Raw genomic sequence first — 19,204 nt, forward strand, 5'->3', positions numbered from 1 at the left:
CAACTGGTTCTACGCGGGACACGTATCGTGCTACCACAAGCACTGCGGGCACGCGCTCTCTCACTAGCTCATGAAGGACACTTGGGAGTTGTTGGTACCAAACAGCACCTCAGGAGCAAAGTCTGGTGGCCAGCTATGGACAAAGCAGCGGAGAGACATTGTAAATCATGCCATTGTTGCCAAATTGTTGCTCGCCCAGATGCAGCAGAACCTTTGAGACCCACACAGTTACCGGAGGGGCCTTGGCAAGATGTTGCAATCGACCTACTCGGACCCCTACCGACAGCCGAATCAATTCTAGTTGTAGTTGATTACTACAGCCGTTATTATGAATATGACGTGTTAAAATCCACAACTACATCAAAGGTGATAGATAGTCTTGAGACGATTTTCGGTCGACATGGACTGCCCATCACGTTGAGGTCAGATCAGGGCCCTCAGTTTAAATCAGAGGAATTCAGTGAGTACTGTGACATCAACGGCATTAAGCACTTAAAAACGACATCACGATGGGCGCAAGCAAACGGTGAGGTGGAACGTCAAAATGCTTCGCTGATGAAGAGGATTCGCATCGCTGTTTCAGATGGACTTGATTGGAGGCGAGAACTCAGAAAATATGTCACAGTATACCGGAGCATCGATCACACAACAACGGGGAAGAGCCCCGCTGAGTTGCTTTTCAACCGAAAAATGAGAGGGAAGTTGCCAAGCATCACAGCAGCAGGACACGCTAATCTGGAAGTCAGAGACAGAGACGCAGAACAAAAAGGACAATCCAAGATCTATGCAGACGAACGCCGTGGAGCCAGATATTCAGACGTCAATGTTGGTGACACTGTCCTGGTGAGACAAGAAAAGACTGATAAACTTACCACACCTTTCCACACAACGCCACATAAGGTGGTGAGCAAATCAGGAAACCAAGTAGTTGTTGAGTCTCCAACGGGAGCCAGATACACAAGGAATACAACATTTGTGAAACGATACAACAACTCTCATGATACACCCACCAGAATGGATGCATCCCAGGACGTTGAGGACTGCACAATAAACAGAGAGACACAACCTGCTCAACGCGCAGAACAGAGTATCACCAGCCATGACACCCAAGACACACAAAGGCCTTCGAAGAAGATACGGTTGCCACAGAAGCTGGCAGACTATGTGATGACATACACTTTTATCTTGTTACGGTCTGGTGATGTAGTAGTAACATTTAAAAAAAAAAAAGAAAAGGGAGAAATGTTTGAGTCAAGTTTAGTGACAATATTGTGTGATGTTGTAATGTGAAATTAACAACTTATAAGTAAGGTCAAAGCAAGTTTACAGTATGATATATTTCTTGACTGAAAATGTGTGTTACTAGTGAATTCATGCATGGTTGAGAATACAGAGAAGACATACAGAATATTTGAGTATGTGTTTAATAAGAAATATTTTGAATACTCCCTAATGTTTATAGTTGACAATTGAAAATAACCTGAAGTTTATTTCTAAGGAAAGGAGGGATGTCATGTACTGTTTTGTCATATTCGAGCCACCGTAGCCTGTGTTCAGTGTGTGACGTCACGAGAGCGGGGGAGAGTTGAACTCTCGAGGTTGTTAATAAACGGGAGTGATCCGAGGCATTGAGTTAAAACGTGTTGCCTGATTATTATTAAATTAAGACACCTAAATAAGCATATAGGTGAAACAGAGGACATAACATTATTGTATACTATATCCATAGATATCATAAGTAACCTAGACTGCAACTAGGTCACGACGTGACAGCAAGATTTTCGTCTGCCATTAAACCCCAGACTTCACTTACGAACGCACAGCAAACACATAAGATTTGTTTTCAAAGTGAATCCAAAAGAAGTATGTCAAGGCAGTGTGCTCATGCCACCTGTAAAAACAAACAGATTACGGGCAACGGAATTACCTTCCATGCGTGAGTTCAAGAGATTTTAAAAGGTTGAAATTCATAATGTTGGGTTAATTTATCACATGCACGTTAATTTCCAATACAATGTATCATGGCTGAAATCCAGACTTTAACAACATGTAGTTAAAACAATAACCTACATAGATCAGTGATTAGTAAATAATGTGGTAAAATGACATTTTATGTAACATTTTAACAATTGACTAATTCATTATGTAGAATGTATGTACCAATTTTACTTTAGATATGGTTAATTTGTCTGTTATTGCAGATTGTAGTATAATAATTATCTGAATCCTATTTACTTTTATTTCTAAAGATTCCTCCACAGTGCATGCAAAACCTTGGCCACCCACAGTTCAGAGATGGCACTGCTACTGTTCAATTCATACAGCTACTTACACATGCAATGCGATGCAATTTTCTTCCACTAACTACTTTTTTCATTTGTGTATTACATGTTTCTACTCTTGTCAAAATTTGCAGGTGATAGACCGATTGTTTGATGTTTGGCAAGGGCTACAAATCACCTTTTGAGCCACACAGCACATTTCACTTTCCTGGAGTGTGCTTGTACCTCCCTATAGAACTCTGTATATCTAATATACAGGATGGCTTGGTTTGATAATATTTCTTTGGTTAGCAATTAGAATATATTGTTATTTCTTAAAAAATATTCTTGTAATGGATTTATATGCACAGTTTAGTAATAAGTATACCACATGTTTTAAAATGTGAGGAAAATTATGTAGGTAAAAAATGATGAGTAAGCATACAACTTGTTTCATGTACAGTGTTTGTTCCAAAGCTACTTCTCTTATCGGGTTCTTTGTTTGTATTGAGTCCCTAAAACGTTTGGTGCCAGTCCTTCTCCAACGATAGTCCTCTTGACATACAAGATGTCCCAAGATCACTTGGAATTGGTTTTAATTCAGTACACAGGGAGGTATATAAATACACATTGAAATTATAATGTTCTTTTCTAAAATTTTGTAATTTTTTTTCATAAACATGTTCGTTTCCATAATGATATTTGTTTGTAACAATAAGCCTTGCAAGATGAGGGGTGCTAAAGCATAATCTTATTTTGGTACTATTTCCATTTATAAACAGGAGGCTGGAACAACAATCACAACATAGAAATTTCTGTCAATATATGCAAAGCTGGCTGGACACCGTGACATTCCAGGAAAGACTGGAAGTATCACAGCACAAGACAACATCATTTCTGTAGCAAAGGACAGCATTCCGTATGGCTTTGAGGTGGTGCCAAGTGTTCTTGCCGAGCAGGACTTTGCCAACTGGACACCACCTCAGAACTGTCTCTTACTGGACCACAGTGTCACATACTGTACACAAGTGGCTTGGTGAAAAGAAACAATATCAATAGGCTAATGTGTGATACATTTTGTTTTAGTTTCAGAAGCTGTACCTACTGACTACACACAGCCATATCACCAATTGAAGTTGAGAAATAATGGCAGACTTGCTATGCCTTCATTAGATGTACAGATATATTTTATGACTATTCAAACTGTCAAGATATGCAAGTTGCAGCATGTTGTATTATATGTGACGAAAAGGATATAAGGACATATTTCACTGGGTTCCCACATAGGCGACTCATAGTTTGGCATTGACAACCATCTTTTTGTGTTGGTTGAGATGTTAGTCTTTACTTATTTTGTCATGAGACAGCATCATATTGCCAAGACCTACAAAGTCAGGAAAATGAGCATGTCATTGACACATACTGTAAACTTTCAAAACTGGTTTTATTTAAAAGGCAATGAAGGATTTTCACCCACGTTTAACGCTCGCTTTCATTACATCTACTTACAGGTATACATCAGGGGTGGGCCGTCAGGACCAGTAAGGCCTTCTCTGCTGGCCTAACGTAACCAGAAATCATGATCATAATTAAAGATAAAAGTAATGTTTTATTTTACTTTCCCTAAATATTTAAAATTATTAATACTCTTTTCATGTCATGTTATGCCCGTTCCAGAACTGTTGTTTTTAGTTTAAGTTTGTATCCAATCAGAATTCAGCTAGCTAATGTTGCCATGCTGTACAAAATCTGCCAGAGGCCTTCAGAATCATCAATGCTTGTTGTGTTTTTAGTTTGTTCCTGCCTTCTCCTTGTTTGCACCTGTTTTATAGTGATTCGTCCTCGGCGAGGTGCGGACCTTGTGGTGCACCTGCTTGCAATTAGCTCACCTGTATTTAGGCTCGTCACTCACAGCTTGACCTTGCCGGTTATTGTTTCCTGAACCCCGCACGTACATGTGCCTGCTTCAACTCATTTGTCCAGGTACATTGCCTTTTCTTAACCCTGTTAATCTTGACCTTGTTGTGTTTTGTTTCCTAGCCACCTTGATTTAAAGAGGACTTTTGCTATGCTTAGTGCCTCCTGCCTCTTTCCCCGCCGACCACTGAAGAAACTGTTTTGTTAGTATTCATGGTGTGCACTTCTGCCCCATCGCTTTTTGTTACCCCTTTTGGACTTATTAAATTTTTCCCCTTTTGTATTCAACCTTGCCTCCCTTCTCTGCATCAAGAGGTCCACCATTGAACATTTCCTAACAATGCTGGCGTCCGTGCACTGTAAATGTGCGTTTTGTACACTAACCATGTTACAAAAAAGATCAGTTAGAATAACATTTTATGTTGGATATAGAGAACATAAAAACCCTTTATTTATCAAATCCAAAATATTGAAATTCAATGATTTAGTGCATTTGCAAACAGCTAAAATTGTGTACAATGCAAACTATAACCCGCTACCCAAGAATGTACAACAATTCTTCTCAAAAAGAAGGGAAATATAACCTTAAAGAAATATCCCATTTACAACGTTTGTTCGCACTTACAGAACTTAAGACATCCAGTGTGTGGAATTCCGATATGTAATGGGTTAAGCACAGAAGCCAAACAATGTACTGATATGATCCACTTTAAGAATCTGTTCAAGTTAAGTGTTTGTAAAGTACAGTGAAGAATAATTACGAAAAACATCATCAATCTCTTGAAAATAAGATATTATTCATCTCATTAAGTGAATCATAACTGACTTAACTATTTATGAAGCGAACTGTTGTATTAAGAATGAATTGATGTAAATTTTGTACAAATTAACAACATGTAGTGAAAATATGTGTTAGTAATTGCTATGAAGTGAAAAAGGCTAAGAATAAATAAGCTTTGCTTCTTCCCTTTCTCTTTTGGACATGTAAATAAAAACTAAAAACTGTGATGTATCATATTGAAACTGTATACATGTTTGAAATAAACTTCAACTTCAACCATTAACATCCCGATTACTTACTTTATTAAAATACTTTTACTTCTCATATTTAGGTACATCTTATATCAAGACTTTTAAAAAGTGTGTGACAATGCATTGCGTAATAAAGGTGCGTTACGTAATAATGTACTGATAACACATTGTCATTTGATTTAGTAATAACACTGCATTTTGTAATAATCCGTTGCATTTTCTTATACAATTCTTGAACACACATCTCAACCAACTATGACACATTGTGTAATACCTTTTTACATATTTCAAAAGTTGTGGGTGCTGCACTTTTTTCAGTAAAATGTAACATTTGGTGTATTTGTATTATTGTTTTTATTGTTAAACATATTCCATATTGAATGAGTGTATAACTTCCAATATTTCCATGCAATGGTCCTTTTTGTGTGAGTAATATTTCAATAGTGTAACTTTTGTCTTGCAATGACATTGTCAACTATAATCAATACATTTACTAAGGTTTTAGTTTAACCAATAGAACATCCTACTAGATGCTTAAAATTAACTGTATGGAAGATGAAATTGTTTGTGTTGATGTGATAGTTTTTTTTGATTAAGGCATCAAATCCGATTGTTCATTATATAATTCACCAAACTGTATTTGACAAAAAGTGGCGCAGCCGCATTTTGAAATACCTTTTTATTAAAAGATCTGTTCGATAATTTTATTAAAAATGTGACAGACTATTGAAAGCATACATACAAAATGAGGTGAACATGTATTTTACATTTAGACTTAGACAAATTTTATTGATCCACAAGGGAATTTGTTCCACACAGAAGCTCAGTAACAAAGGATGGAAAGTGTAAGGATGGAAAAGATAATGCAAGTATAAAGTAGACTAAAAATGTACCGTAGTAGCAATATAAAATATAACATATATGTAATATTTACATATACATATTATGATATATACTGATATACCATATTATTATTATTTTGTAATATTATATATTATATTAATTGATTTTGCGAGATGAATAACTTCTACCAAAGTAATTTACAGGTCAGAATGTGTACTTTTACTTAAGTGTTGCTTTCAAATTCTATATAAAAGACCCCTTCTTAACTGTCTATGCGACGTCAAGGCTTGGTTAGCCCAGAATTTTTTAATAATAAATGAGGGAAAAACGGAAATTTTAATTTTTGGTCTGGCCCTCACTGACATGGGACCATTGCAAAATTATGTGCGTCCCAAAGTCACCAGCCTTGGCGTCACTGTAGACAGCGATTTTAAACTAGACAAACAAGTCAATGGCGTTTTAAAATCGTGTTTTTATCACCTTCGTCTTTTAGTAAAGGTTAAACCGTTTTTATCTTTTAACCTTTTTGAACAAGTCGTGCATGCTTTTATTTCAAGTCGTCTGGACTACTGCAATGCACTTTATGCTGGCATTAGCCAAAAAACTCTCTCCCGGTTGCAGTTAGTCCAGAAAGCGGCAGCACGACTTTTAACAGGGGCCAGGAAACGCCAGCATATAACCCCAATACTTCAGAGTTTGCACTGGCTCCCTGTTCATTTTAGAATTGATTTTAAAACATTGCTGTTTGTTTTGAAATCTTTACATGGACTGGAACCTCAATATATCTCGGATCTCATCCAAATTTACATACCTTCGCGCGCTCTGAGGTTCGAGAGCCAGTTCCAGCTCGTGGTGCCCAAGACCAGACTTAAGACCGGGGGAGACAGGGCCTTCTCTGTGGTGGGCCCTAAGCTCTGGAACATTCTGCCCCTCCATGTTCAAACTGCTTCCACAGCTGAGTGTTTTAAGTCTCGTCTTAAGACCCACTTTTATTCTTTGGCTTTTAACACTACGTGAGTTGTGTGGTCCTATGTCCTCTGTTGTCCTCTGTGTTTTTATACACTTTGATTTCTATTTTACTGTTTTAATTGATTTTACCCTTTAAAATTGTTTTTAATCATATTTGTTTTTATATCGTTTTTTTTATGTTGCTTTTATATTTATTTATTTTTGTTTTTATTCAGTCATTGGTGGAGCATAATATTGTTTTTTAATATTGTTTTTAACATGGCTGTGCAGCACTTTGGAAATGTTCTTGTTGTTTAAATGTGCTATATAAATAAAGTGGATTGGATTGGATTGGATTGTGTAAATGTGTGAGCTGTGAATGTATTCTGAAGTCAAGCAAGAGAATATATGTAATCAATGATGATGCAGCAGAATGTAATCACAAATGACAGCTTTAATTTACAATTCAGAAAATTTGACAATAGAATGATTAAAAAGGTAATAATATACCGTAAGGTAGTATCTAAAAAAGTGAGTTAGATAAAGGTCAAGTTAGAGGATGTAATGAGACCTACCATCCAAGGAGAGCCAGTCATGCTGAGAGGAGGGCAGGGAGGGAAGAGCACGAGCCTTGTACTCAAAAACCACAGAGTTGGAGATGATCTGATTACTGACAGCCACCTGTAGCGTCACCAGACCTGTGTCATGAGCTGGGGAGAGGACACACACAGAAATTCAGAGAACATACAATTTATGGTGTGATGCAAGTTCAAATATGTAGAACAGTATGTGCAATTCAGTTCCTAACTAACATCAAGATTTATTTTGTAAGGTAATACAATTGCTATTTCAATCTTGCCTGGGCAGTAGCAGCGCAGCACTCCTGGCTGGATGAGAGAAGCAGGGACTGAAATCTGGTCAAACAAACAGCTGTAGTTTGAAGCTGCCTCATGCCAAGGACCAGTGATTAACACTTTAACACCACCCTGAAAAACAAATATCACAATTGTTTGCACATAGGTCTATCTGCATAATACAATGAGATAACAATGCTGTATTAAAAACTTTGCAAAGATTATTTGTTTTGAATTATTCTAATTGATTCAATACTTATAGTTTATTATTCTGGTTATAGTTTGTACTGTAAGTGCATTATGCAGCATTACTATTTTATTATGTAGCCAAATACGTCAAACAAATATATATAAAAAAAGTCAGTATCAAGTTACAGTTTGAAATCCTGCATTACTAGATTACAGTAGTCTATGGTCTTATTGTATTCTGCCATCCAGCGTCCATTGTAGGATACTACAACCAAAGACAAATAGGTAGAAGTATTATTTTCTTGTTCTTTACTGCCATCTTGTGGACAGCTATCATACTGTGACTAACCATTTTCACAACAATTTCTGACAGATTGGGACACACAAACAGTGTCTTTTTTGAACTGCAATTATGGGGGAAGCTTTGTAAAAAAATATATGATGCACATGCAGCAATTCCATAAGTATTGTCATGGCCCTCTGTGCATGGTGTTATTTAGGCTCCAGCACCCCCGCGACCCCGAAAGGGACAAGCAGTAGAAAATGGATGGATGGTGTTATTTATGTTCCAGCACCCTTCATTTCTTGTTTTCTACTTTCTGTCATTTCCTGCCACTGCATCTGCTGCCCTCCTTACCCGTCTTTGATTGGTATTCAGGACGCGCCCGTGCCTGGTTGCCAATTAGGCTGCTTTATATGTCCAAAGGACAGGGGTGAGTGATTCTGTCACGCGATGACTGGGTTGCTTGCAGTGTCACCACAAGATGCAGATATGGCAGGTGGAATGCAGTTAGAAGTATATTTATTGAATGCAAATTAAAGCTAGTTTAGCAAAAGAGTGCACAGAAAGGTTTACACTTGACGTGTTAGCAAAAATAAGATTGATTGATTGAGACTTTTATTTGTAGATTGCACAGTACAGTACATATTTCGTACAATTCACCACTAAATGGTAAAACTCGAATAAGTTTTTCAACTTGTTTAAGTCGGGGTCCACGTTAATCAATTCGGGGTAAAAGAGCTACACCAAGGGTCCCCAAACTTTTTGACTCCGGGGCCGCATAGGGTTAAAACAATGTGACCGGGGACCAGGCTGTGTGTGTATATGTATATATATATATATATATATATATATATATATATATATATATATATATATATATATATATATATATAAATATATATATATATAAATATATATATATATATATATATATATATATATATATATATATATGCACAACTCAGTATTCTTCTTCCTCCAAACACGACGAGTTGAGTTTATACCAAAAAGTTCTATTTGGGTTTCATCTGACCACATGACATTCTCCCAATCCTCTGCTGTATCATCCATGTATCCATTTTGGTATAAACTCAACTCGTCGTGTTTGGAGGAAGAAGAATACTGAGTTGCATCCCAAGAACACCATACCTACTGTGAAGCCTGGGGGTGGAAACATCATGCTTTGGGGCTGTTTTTCTGCTAAGGGGAAAGGACGACTGATCCGTGTTAAGGAAAGAATGAATGGGGCCATGTATCGTGAGATTTTGAGCCAAAACCTCCTTCCATCAGTGAGATCTTTGAATGGTTGACCAAAAACTTATTTTCCACCATAATTTACAAATAAATTCTTTAAAATTCCTACAATGTGAATTCCTGGATTTTTTTTCACATTCTGTCTCTCACAGTTGAAGTGTACCTTTGATGAAAATTACAGACCTCTGTCATCATTTTAAGTGGGAGAACTTGCACAATCGGTGACTGACTAAATACTTTTTTGCCCCACTGTATATATTATATATATATATTTTATATATATATATATATATATATATATAAACACATATATATATATATATATATACACATATATAAATATATATATATATATACACACATATATATATATATATACACACACACACACACACACATATATATATATATATATATACACACACACACATATATATGATATATACATATAGTATATATATACACACACAGGTATACATCCCTTTCAGGGTCACTGGAGCCTATCTCAGCTGCATTCGGGCGGATGTCACATTATCGATGGGAAAATGCATTTTTAGACAATATCGTTTGCTTGATCAGCTAGGAGATAACAAGAATAACAAGCGGTAAAAAATTGATTAGAATGGACAGATTTAAAAAATAATAATAATAAAAAAATATATATCTTAATTTTTTTCTTTTTTTTTAATTGTGACTTCCCGCGGGCCGGATTTTGGACGCTGGCGGACTGTAGTTTGGGGACCTCTGATCTACAGAGATAACAGCAAAACTAGTGAAAATGCTGTTCGCAACAGTGAGCGTAGCATCAACACAAAACGGAATACAACGATTCAGCTTTGTTCAAAGAACATATAAAGAGACTGTCTGATTGGCCACCGGTAACGGATGTGTCCTGATTGCCAATCAAGGACAGGTGTGGGAGCCAGCGCTCAGTGGTAGACATGTGAAACACAGGAAGTAGAAACTAAAAATAAGAGCGCTGGAACGGAAGTATCACCAAATTAGGAAAATAATAAAACTAAATCCAAACTGTCATTAAGAGTCAGGAAAAGCAATGAGTAGATTGGCATAACAGTAAAAGAGTAGTTTAATCTATCTAGTCAGATCTATCATAAACTGTATTTTATTACTTTAATGGCTTAAACACTCACCTCAGGATAAGACCACTCAGGAGAGTAGTCTGTGACCATGAAGAGTCGCCCAGTGGCCTGGAGCATCCCCAGAGTGCCGTGAGCAACGGCTGCAGAGACCACATCGGCTACATTCATGTACGACAATGAACCTGCCCCCCCTGTGTTTCCTCCTGCTCCTGTTCCTCCACTGAGAGACTGGGGGCTGCAGCATGGTTGAAGGCAGAGCTCTGATGTGTTGTAGCCAGAACCCCTGGCCACTGCATCCTCCTGGCCCTGCGGGGGGCCCCCACCAGCAGTGTTTTGACCATCGGCGCTGTGGGAAGTGACGAGCTGGTGAGCATAGAGAGTCCCTCCAGCAGACATGGCTGTTGCACTGCCATCCACTGAGATAAAGTCATTAATAAGGTCAGAAAACTGGTTTCCAAAAGAGATGTCAAAGTGATCCAGACTTATCTCCATGCTTGCCCCCCCTGCTCCTCCACTATTAGCTGGTCCTCCCAGGCCTTGGTGGGCTGCAACAGTGTTGTAGAGACCCTGGACCATGCCTGCGCCTTGGAGGAGTGGCTGCAGCTGCTGTTGCTGTGGAGTGAGATTGCTACCATCACTGTTTCCATTGTGAAGCGGGATGCCTTCACCTGCACCACCATTTCCTCCTCCTGAGCCATCAGATGCCTGCTGCAGATAGTGTTCACGGCCCCCTCCCTCTCCATTTCGCGCCACACAGGCCTGCATTTGATCCCCTTGCTTGAGTAGATTCTGTGCACCATTCTCTGTGGCTCCAACCTGTCCTGAACTGACACTGCCTGGCTGCTCGATACCCACTACATCCTCATGCTCGGTGCCGAGACCAGGGAATGTCCCCTGGTACTGTAGCAGCTGCAGGGAACCAGCTTGGCCAGAGCCATTTGTTGGTGAGCCTCCATTACAGTTGGCCCCATGTCGGTGGTGGAGGTGACCATTGCTCCCAGGAGATTCGGTCTTTACAACCTGCAGCCCCATATAAGCTCCAGAATCATGGGAGTTGTGTTCCACTATTTGTGTTTTCTGGCCCATACTGGCTCTCCCATGTTGAGTCTGGCTGGATTGAGAGGTATCCTGAAGGAAGAAAGTGGGAGAACGGTTTTGGTGTGACATGTGAGGACTAGACAAGGCCTGACCATAGCTCACTGTAGAAGCGTTGGATGTGTAGTCTTGCTTTGCATCAATAGCACTGAAATCCATCTGCTCCAGAGTGGTACTCGGACTAAGACCACCACCAGAAGGAAGTAAGGATCCTGCTGGGGTCAAAGTGAGGCCACCCTGGCCTGAGCCAGCACTGGATGGCACAGACACCCCGCTTCCACAGTTCACTACCGCCCCCACTTGGTAGCCACTCTCCGCGGCCAGCTGCTGTTCAAAGGATGTGTCCTCAGTCTTAATATTCTTCACTAAAGCTGAGTTGAAGCTGTAGCCGTTATCTGACATTGAAGGGGAGGTCTGCAGTGTGTCGTTGGCACTACCACTGACCCTGCACGAGGATGAGGTACAGTTAGCCTCTGTCTTCATTGCACTGCCTCCATAGGTCTGGCCTTGTTTGGGGTTGTTCAGGAAGCAGTCGGGGTCAAAGTTCATGTTGGTCTCTGGGATCTTGATACTTCCAGAGTCCAGACTGCTTGAGAGCACCAGTTCTTCAGAAACTCCTGCGGAGGACAACATGGACAGACTGTCTCCCGTATTCCCGGGTTCCCCTACTCCTCCACTCGGGAAAGCAAATTTATGACGATCAGAGAGCACCAAGCCCTGGGAGTTGGCATCTCCACCAATTAGGTGAGTGTTGGGGCCGCCAGTTGGAGACATGCTGTAGACGTTGTCTCCAGTCACCTCTGACATAAAGACCCCTTGCGAGAGGCCAGACATGACAGAGGCCACATGACTTATTCCTGTCACCACAGGGCTGTCAGCCATGTCAGGGTCGCTGTTGAGGCCACTGCTGATGGACACAGGGGAGTTCTGTGTGGTGTCAGGCACCTCGACCTGGTTGGTAGATGACACCTCCGTGCTGTTCTGATGCAACAAAATGGGCTTGTGGACTTTCCCGTTGCGTTTCTCCCTGGTGCTGCCTCCTCCGCTACCGCCACCAGAGTTTTTGCTTCCACCATGACCACAGTGCTCAGTCTTCCCCTCTGACACGTCATTGTTTTGTACTTCAGAGTGAGCGCTGCTGTAGGCTCCTGTGCGGGGGTCCAATTTGGGAGAGATGATGCGGTGTTTGGCACTATTGCATTTATGGTGCACACTGCTACCTGCACCTAAGAGCAAACAGGAAACAAAACAGGGTGTTAGGTGAGTGAGGAAAAAAAGAAAGGGGAAGAGTTGTTAATTTTAACAAAGGTGATCCACAGTAGCAGCTTTTTGTGATTACAGTTTGTTAAAATATTTTCCTAAAAATATTGCCAAGAATAGCTGTCACTGAGCAGTCATTGTAACCTTCATTGCAGTGCTGGATAGTATAGGAAAAATCATCCATGGGGATACAAACTGTATGAGGATAACATCCAAAGAATGTGACTGATCCAGATTAATCTGTTGCTCAGCACAACAAGGCATAAGAAGCTCTCATATTGCAGAACTTTGTACAGGATGGTATTTTTTCAATTTTGTCTGACCTTTTTCTGGTTAATGTCCAATGACTAGTAAAATCATTCTGAAAGAAAGGCCCTTATTCTTATATAATTCCAGCTGTACACATTTAAAAGACAGACCAACATATATTAGAGATGAAAACAAAAAAACAAAATACATTTATTGAGACCTGTCCAATAATGCCTATTTCCCAACTATTTCCTGACACTTTCTAAGTCTTCTTCAGTTCTTTTTCTGAGTTAACAACAGTTCCATATAAGAACAATATATATATATATATACACATACAACCCAGAACCAGCAAAGTTGGCACGTTGTGTACATCTTAAATAAAAACAGAATACAATGATTTGCAAATCTTTTTAAACTTATATTCAATTGAATAGACCGCAAAGACAAGATATTTAAGGTTCTAACTGAGAAACTTAATTCTGTTTTGCAAATAATCTTTAACTTAGAATTTAATGGCAGCAACATATTGCTAAAAAGTTGGCACAGGGGCATTTTTACCACTGTGGTACATGGCCTTTCCTTTTAACAACACTTTGTTAACGTTTGGGAACTGAGGAGACCAATTTTTGAAGCTTTTCAGGTAGAATTATTTCCCATTCTTGCTTGATGTTCAATAGTCCAGGGTCTCCGTATTTTAGGCTTTATATTGTGCCACACATTTTCAATGGGAGACAGGTCTGGACTACAGGCCCTCTTTTACCATGAAGTCATGCTCTTGTAACACATGGCTTGGCATTGTCTTGCTGAAATAAGCAGGGGCGTCCATGCCCCTGCTTGCCATCCATTTCTTGGATGGCAACATATGTTGCTCCAAAACCTGTATATACTTTTCAGCATTAATGGTACCTTCACAGTTGTGTAAGTTACCCATGCCTTGGGCACTAATACTACACCCCCATACCATCACAGATGCTGAACTTTGCGCCTCTAACAGTTCGGATGGTTCTCTTCCTCTTTGGTCTGGAGGACACGACGTCCACAGTTTGCAAAAACAATTTGAAATGTGGTCTCGTCAGACCAAAGAACACTTTTCCACTTTGCATCAGGACATCTTAGATGACCTGGCAGCGTTTCAGGGTGTTGTTGATGAATGGCTTTCGCTTTGCATAGTCGAGTTTTAACTTGCACTTACAGATTTAGTGACCAACTGTATTTACTGACAGTGGTTTTCTGAAGTGTTCCTGAGCCTATGTAGTTATATAATTTAAACACTGATATCGCTTTTTGATTCAGTACCTCCTGAGTGATCGAAGGTCCGTAATATCATCGCTTATGTGGAGTGAGTTCTCCAGATTCTCAGAACCTTTTGATGATATAACGTACGACTGGAGATGGTGAAATCCCTAAATTCCTTGAAATAGCTTGTTGAGAAATTTTGTTCTTAAACTGTTTGACAATTTACTCACGCATTTGTTGACAAAGTGGTGACTCTCACCCCATCCTTGTTTGTGAATGACTGAGCATTTAATCACTGCTGATTTTATACTCTATCATGGCACCCACCTGTTCCAAATTACAATGTTCACTTGTGGGATGTTCCAAACAAGTTTTTGATGAGCCTTCCCCAACTTTCTCAGTCTTTTTTGCCACTTGTGTCAGCTTTTTTGAATGTTGCAAGCATCAAATTAAAAATGAGCTAATATTTGCAAAAAATAAAGTTTTCCAGCTCAAACAGTTAAGTATCTTGTCTTTGCAGTTTATAATTGAATATGGGTTTAAAATTATTTGAAAATCATTGTATTTTGTTTTTATTTACGATTTACATAACATGCCAACTTCACTGGTTTTGGAGATTGTGTGAAGTGAAGTTAATTATATTTATATAGCGCTTTTCTCTAGTGACTCAAACCGCTTTACATAGTGAAACCCAATATCTAAGTTACATTTAAACCAGTGTGGGTGGCAATGGGAGCCGGTGGGTAAAATGTCTTGCTCAAGGACACAACAGTAGTGACTAGAATGGCGGAAGCGGGAATCGAACCTGCAGCCCTCAAGTTACTGGCACGGCCAATCTACCAACCGAGCTATACCACAATATATGTGTGTGTGTGTGTGTGTATATATATATATATATATATATATATATATATATATATATATATATATATATATATATATATATATATATATATATATATATATATATATATATATATATATATATATATATATATATATATATATATATATATATATATATATATATATATATATATATATATATATATATATATATATATATATATATATATATATATATATATATATGTGTTGGGATGTCGCATGGCTGCAGTTGTGTGACCTCAAGTATGCAAAAATCCAGGAGCGCAGAAAGCAGGTAAGATGATTTTAATTTCATCAAAGTAAAAGATATAAACAGAAAGCAGTCTTGCATGGAGATGTTCCCAACATAGGTTTTAACTTCGAGCACTGAGGAGTGCTCGAGTGAAACATAAATAGACCTATGTTGATTGACCGCAGCTGAGGACCGCTGCCAATCAACGGCGAGTGTGACAAAAACAGTGCTCAGCGGAGTAAACAGGAAGTATGACAAAATAAGAGCACTGAACAGGAAACAAAGTACAAAACACGAAAAACTATCAGAAAGTAAGTGACAGATCGTTACAGGACCTCCCCCTCAAGGAACAGATACCAGATGTTCCCTGGAAAAGAAAAATGGAAAAAAATGTCCACAAAGTAAGGGAGGATGGAAGGAGGATTTGGTGGAAGGTCGCCAAACCTCGTGTCCCCGCAGCCAGCGAGGGAAAGTCAGGTGGCGACGGCGCGTAGAGCGCCGCTGGAACTGGCGGGGCGGGCGGCCACGGAACAGCCACATCATTGGCCGAAAAAGAGACGAGTGCATCCCGCGAGGAGGACGCCCAGGGCACGGCCACATCCGCGGCTGACGTGGAGGCGGGCGCGCTGAAGCAGGCCCGGAGACAGCAGACAAAGCGGCGGGGGCTGCAGCCAAAACAGATACCTCTGCAGGAGGCGGCTGAGGAGCCGATGTTGGTGCCGGCGTGGAAGCGGCAGACGTCATCAACGGCGTGGAAGCGGCAGACGTCATCGGCGGCGTGGAAGCGGCAGACGTCATCGGCGGCGTGGAAGCGGCAGACGTCATCGGCGGCGTGGAAGCGGCAGACGTCATCGGCGGCGTGGAAGCGGCAGACGTCATCGGCGGCGTGGAAGCGGCAGACGTCATCGGCGGCGTGGAAGCGGCAGACGTCATCGGCGGCGTGGAAGCGGCAGACGTCATCGGCGGCGTGAAAGCGGCAGACGTCATCGGCGGCGTGAAAGCGGCAGACGTCATCGGCGGCGTGAAAGCGGCAGACGTCATCGGCGGCGTGAAAGCGGCAGACGTCATCGGCGGCGTGAAAGCGGCAGACGTCATCGGCGGCGTGAAAGCGGCAGACGTCATCGGCGGCGTGAAAGCGGCAGACGTCATCGGCGGCGTGAAAGCGGCAGACGTCATCGGCGGCGTGAAAGCGGCAGACGTCATCGGCGGCGTGAAAGCGGCAGACGTCATCGGCGGCGTGAAAGCGGCAGACGTCATCGGCGGCGTGAAAGCGGCAGACGTCATCGGCGGCGTGAAAGCGGCAGACGTCATCGGCGGCGTGAAAGCGGCAGGCGTCATCGGAGGCGTGATTGTTGCAGATGTCATCGGCGGCGTGAAAGCGGCAGATGACGCCGGGCGAGGAGCAGCATATGCTGGCCGAGGAATAGCGGATGCCGGCGGTGACGAAGCCCGGCGTGGTGCTGCTCTTGGCGGCGTTGGGGCTCGGCGTGGAGCCGGCGTTGGGGCTCGGCGTGGAGCCGGCGTTGGGGCTCGGCGTGGAGCCGGCGTTGGGGCTCGGCGTGGAGCCGGCGTTGGGGCTCGGCGTGGAGCCGGCGTTGGGGCTCGGCGTGGAGCCGGCGTTGGGGCTCGGCGTGGAGCCGGCGTTGGGGCTAGGCGAAAGCCCGCCAGGGACGTAGATGTCTCCGTGGAAGGAGACGCTGGCGGGGATGACAGCGGTGTGTGCCTGGCTGCACCGCAGTGTATAGTGGGCCCCCCTCCACTAGGTGGCTGCCAGACACCGTTCACACATGCGGGAAAACGTGCCTGCTCGTCGGAGTCCCCCGGTGCGAAAACCAGGGACGGGCGGGAGGGGACCAGGAGGAGGGACGAAGACACGTCCCGTGCCGAGTCCCAGCAGGAGGACAAAAGCGACCTCACTGTGGGCTCCACTGGAGCTCTCGGCGAACCAAAAAAGAGAGCGGGAGCTGGCAAAAAGAGCAGCCGGGGAGCAGCCGCTGGAAGCTGCGTAGGAGCAGGGAGAAGCAGCTCAGCAGACGACGGGAAGGATGGCGGCGGCGGACGTGCCGGTCGGAGAGCCGCAGTCGGCGACGGAGCCGCAGGAGCCGCGAGACGTGAAGGAGGAGGCGGGCGCGCCGGTCGGTGAGCCGTAGCCGGCAGCGTTGCCGAAAGGAAGGATGGCGGCGGAGGACGCGCCGGTCGGAGAGCCGTAGCCGGTGGCGTTGCCGCGGGGAGAGGGTCCGCGTCTGTAGGCTGGGACCGCACAAACCTGGCCTTCAAGTCCTCCAGGAATTGTGCGGTCCAGAACGTCGGCTGAGGATTGCCGACAGGGATTCTCGCGAGGTCACAATTTTCTGGCTCGAAGTTACTGTTGGGATGTCGCATGGCTGCAGTTGTGTGACCTCAAGTATGCAAAAATCCAGGAGCGCAGAAAGCAGGTAAGATGATTTTAATTTCATCAAAGTAAAAGATATAAACAGAAAGCAGTCTTGCATGGAGATGTTCCCAACATAGGTTTTAACTTCGAGCACTGAGGAGTGCTCGAGTGAAACATAAATAGACCTATGTTGATTGACCGCAGCTGAGGACCGCTGCCAATCAACGGCGAGTGTGACAAAAACAGTGCTCAGCGGAGTAAACAGGAAGTATGACAAAATAAGAGCACTGAACAGGAAACAAAGTACAAAACACGAAAAACTATCAGAAAGTAAGTGACAGATCGTTACATATATGTATGCATTTACGTGTATATATATCATTCCATCCATTTTCTACCCCTTGTCCCTTTTTTTGGGGTTGCAGATGGTGGTGGAGCCTATCTCAGCTGCATTCGGGCGGAAGGCGGTGTACACCCTGGACAAGTCGCGACCTCATCGCAGAGCCAACACAGACAGACAGATAAGTATGTTGGTATATACTGTATGTATGTATGTGTGTGTATATATATATATATATATATATATGTATATATATATATATATATATATATATATATATATATATATATATATTAGATTAGATTAGATAGTACTTTATTTATTCCGTCAGGAGAGTTCCTTCAGGAAAATTAAAATTTTCAGCACAATCCCATTCAAGTTTAGACAAACATTACAGGGAGACAGAACAGGATCGCTGACGGGTCTGCCGGCTTCCAGCGCCCCTTACAAAAAAGATGAGATAAAGGTAAACAAAGGGGGGGAGGGGGGGAGAGAAAAAAATAGAAGATTAAAATAAAATTAAAAAAATCGGTCTTTGCCTGGGCCCTGGAGAGGAGGTGCAGACTGAGGCTAAAGGAAAAAAAACAAATATATATATATATATATATACACAGTATGTATGTATATGTACTATGTACTATATGTATATACATATATACATATAGTACAGGCCAAAAGTTTGGACACACCTTCTCATTCAATGTGTTTTCTTTATTTTCATGACTATTTACATTGTAGATAATCACTGAAGGCATCAAAACTATGAATGAACACATGTGGAGTTATGTACTTAATAAAATAAAGGTGAAATAACTGAAAACATGTTTTATATCCCAGTTTCTTCAA

The 19,204-nt window shown here is 41.7% G+C and overlaps 1 protein-coding gene across 10 annotated transcripts in view; it reads right to left on the reverse strand.

The window, feature by feature from the left end:
• The window catches only part of camta1a (calmodulin binding transcription activator 1a), a 778,795-nt gene that overhangs the window by 61,822 nt on the left and 697,769 nt on the right, over nt 1–19,204 (reverse strand). For all 10 annotated transcript variants that reach the window (XM_061903168.1, XM_061903175.1, XM_061903169.1 and 7 more), the window contains 3 exons: nt 10,733–13,002; nt 7,861–7,987; nt 7,577–7,711 (listed from right to left, as the gene is read on the reverse strand). In XM_061903168.1, coding sequence (XP_061759152.1) covers nt 7,577–7,711; nt 7,861–7,987; nt 10,733–13,002 — 2,532 coding nt within the window. The remainder of the gene's footprint in view (nt 1–7,576; nt 7,712–7,860; nt 7,988–10,732; nt 13,003–19,204) is intronic.

Source organism: Nerophis ophidion, linkage group LG06, assembly GCF_033978795.1.
Source record: "Nerophis ophidion isolate RoL-2023_Sa linkage group LG06, RoL_Noph_v1.0, whole genome shotgun sequence".
Classification (NCBI taxonomy): domain Eukaryota; kingdom Metazoa; phylum Chordata; class Actinopteri; order Syngnathiformes; family Syngnathidae; genus Nerophis; species Nerophis ophidion.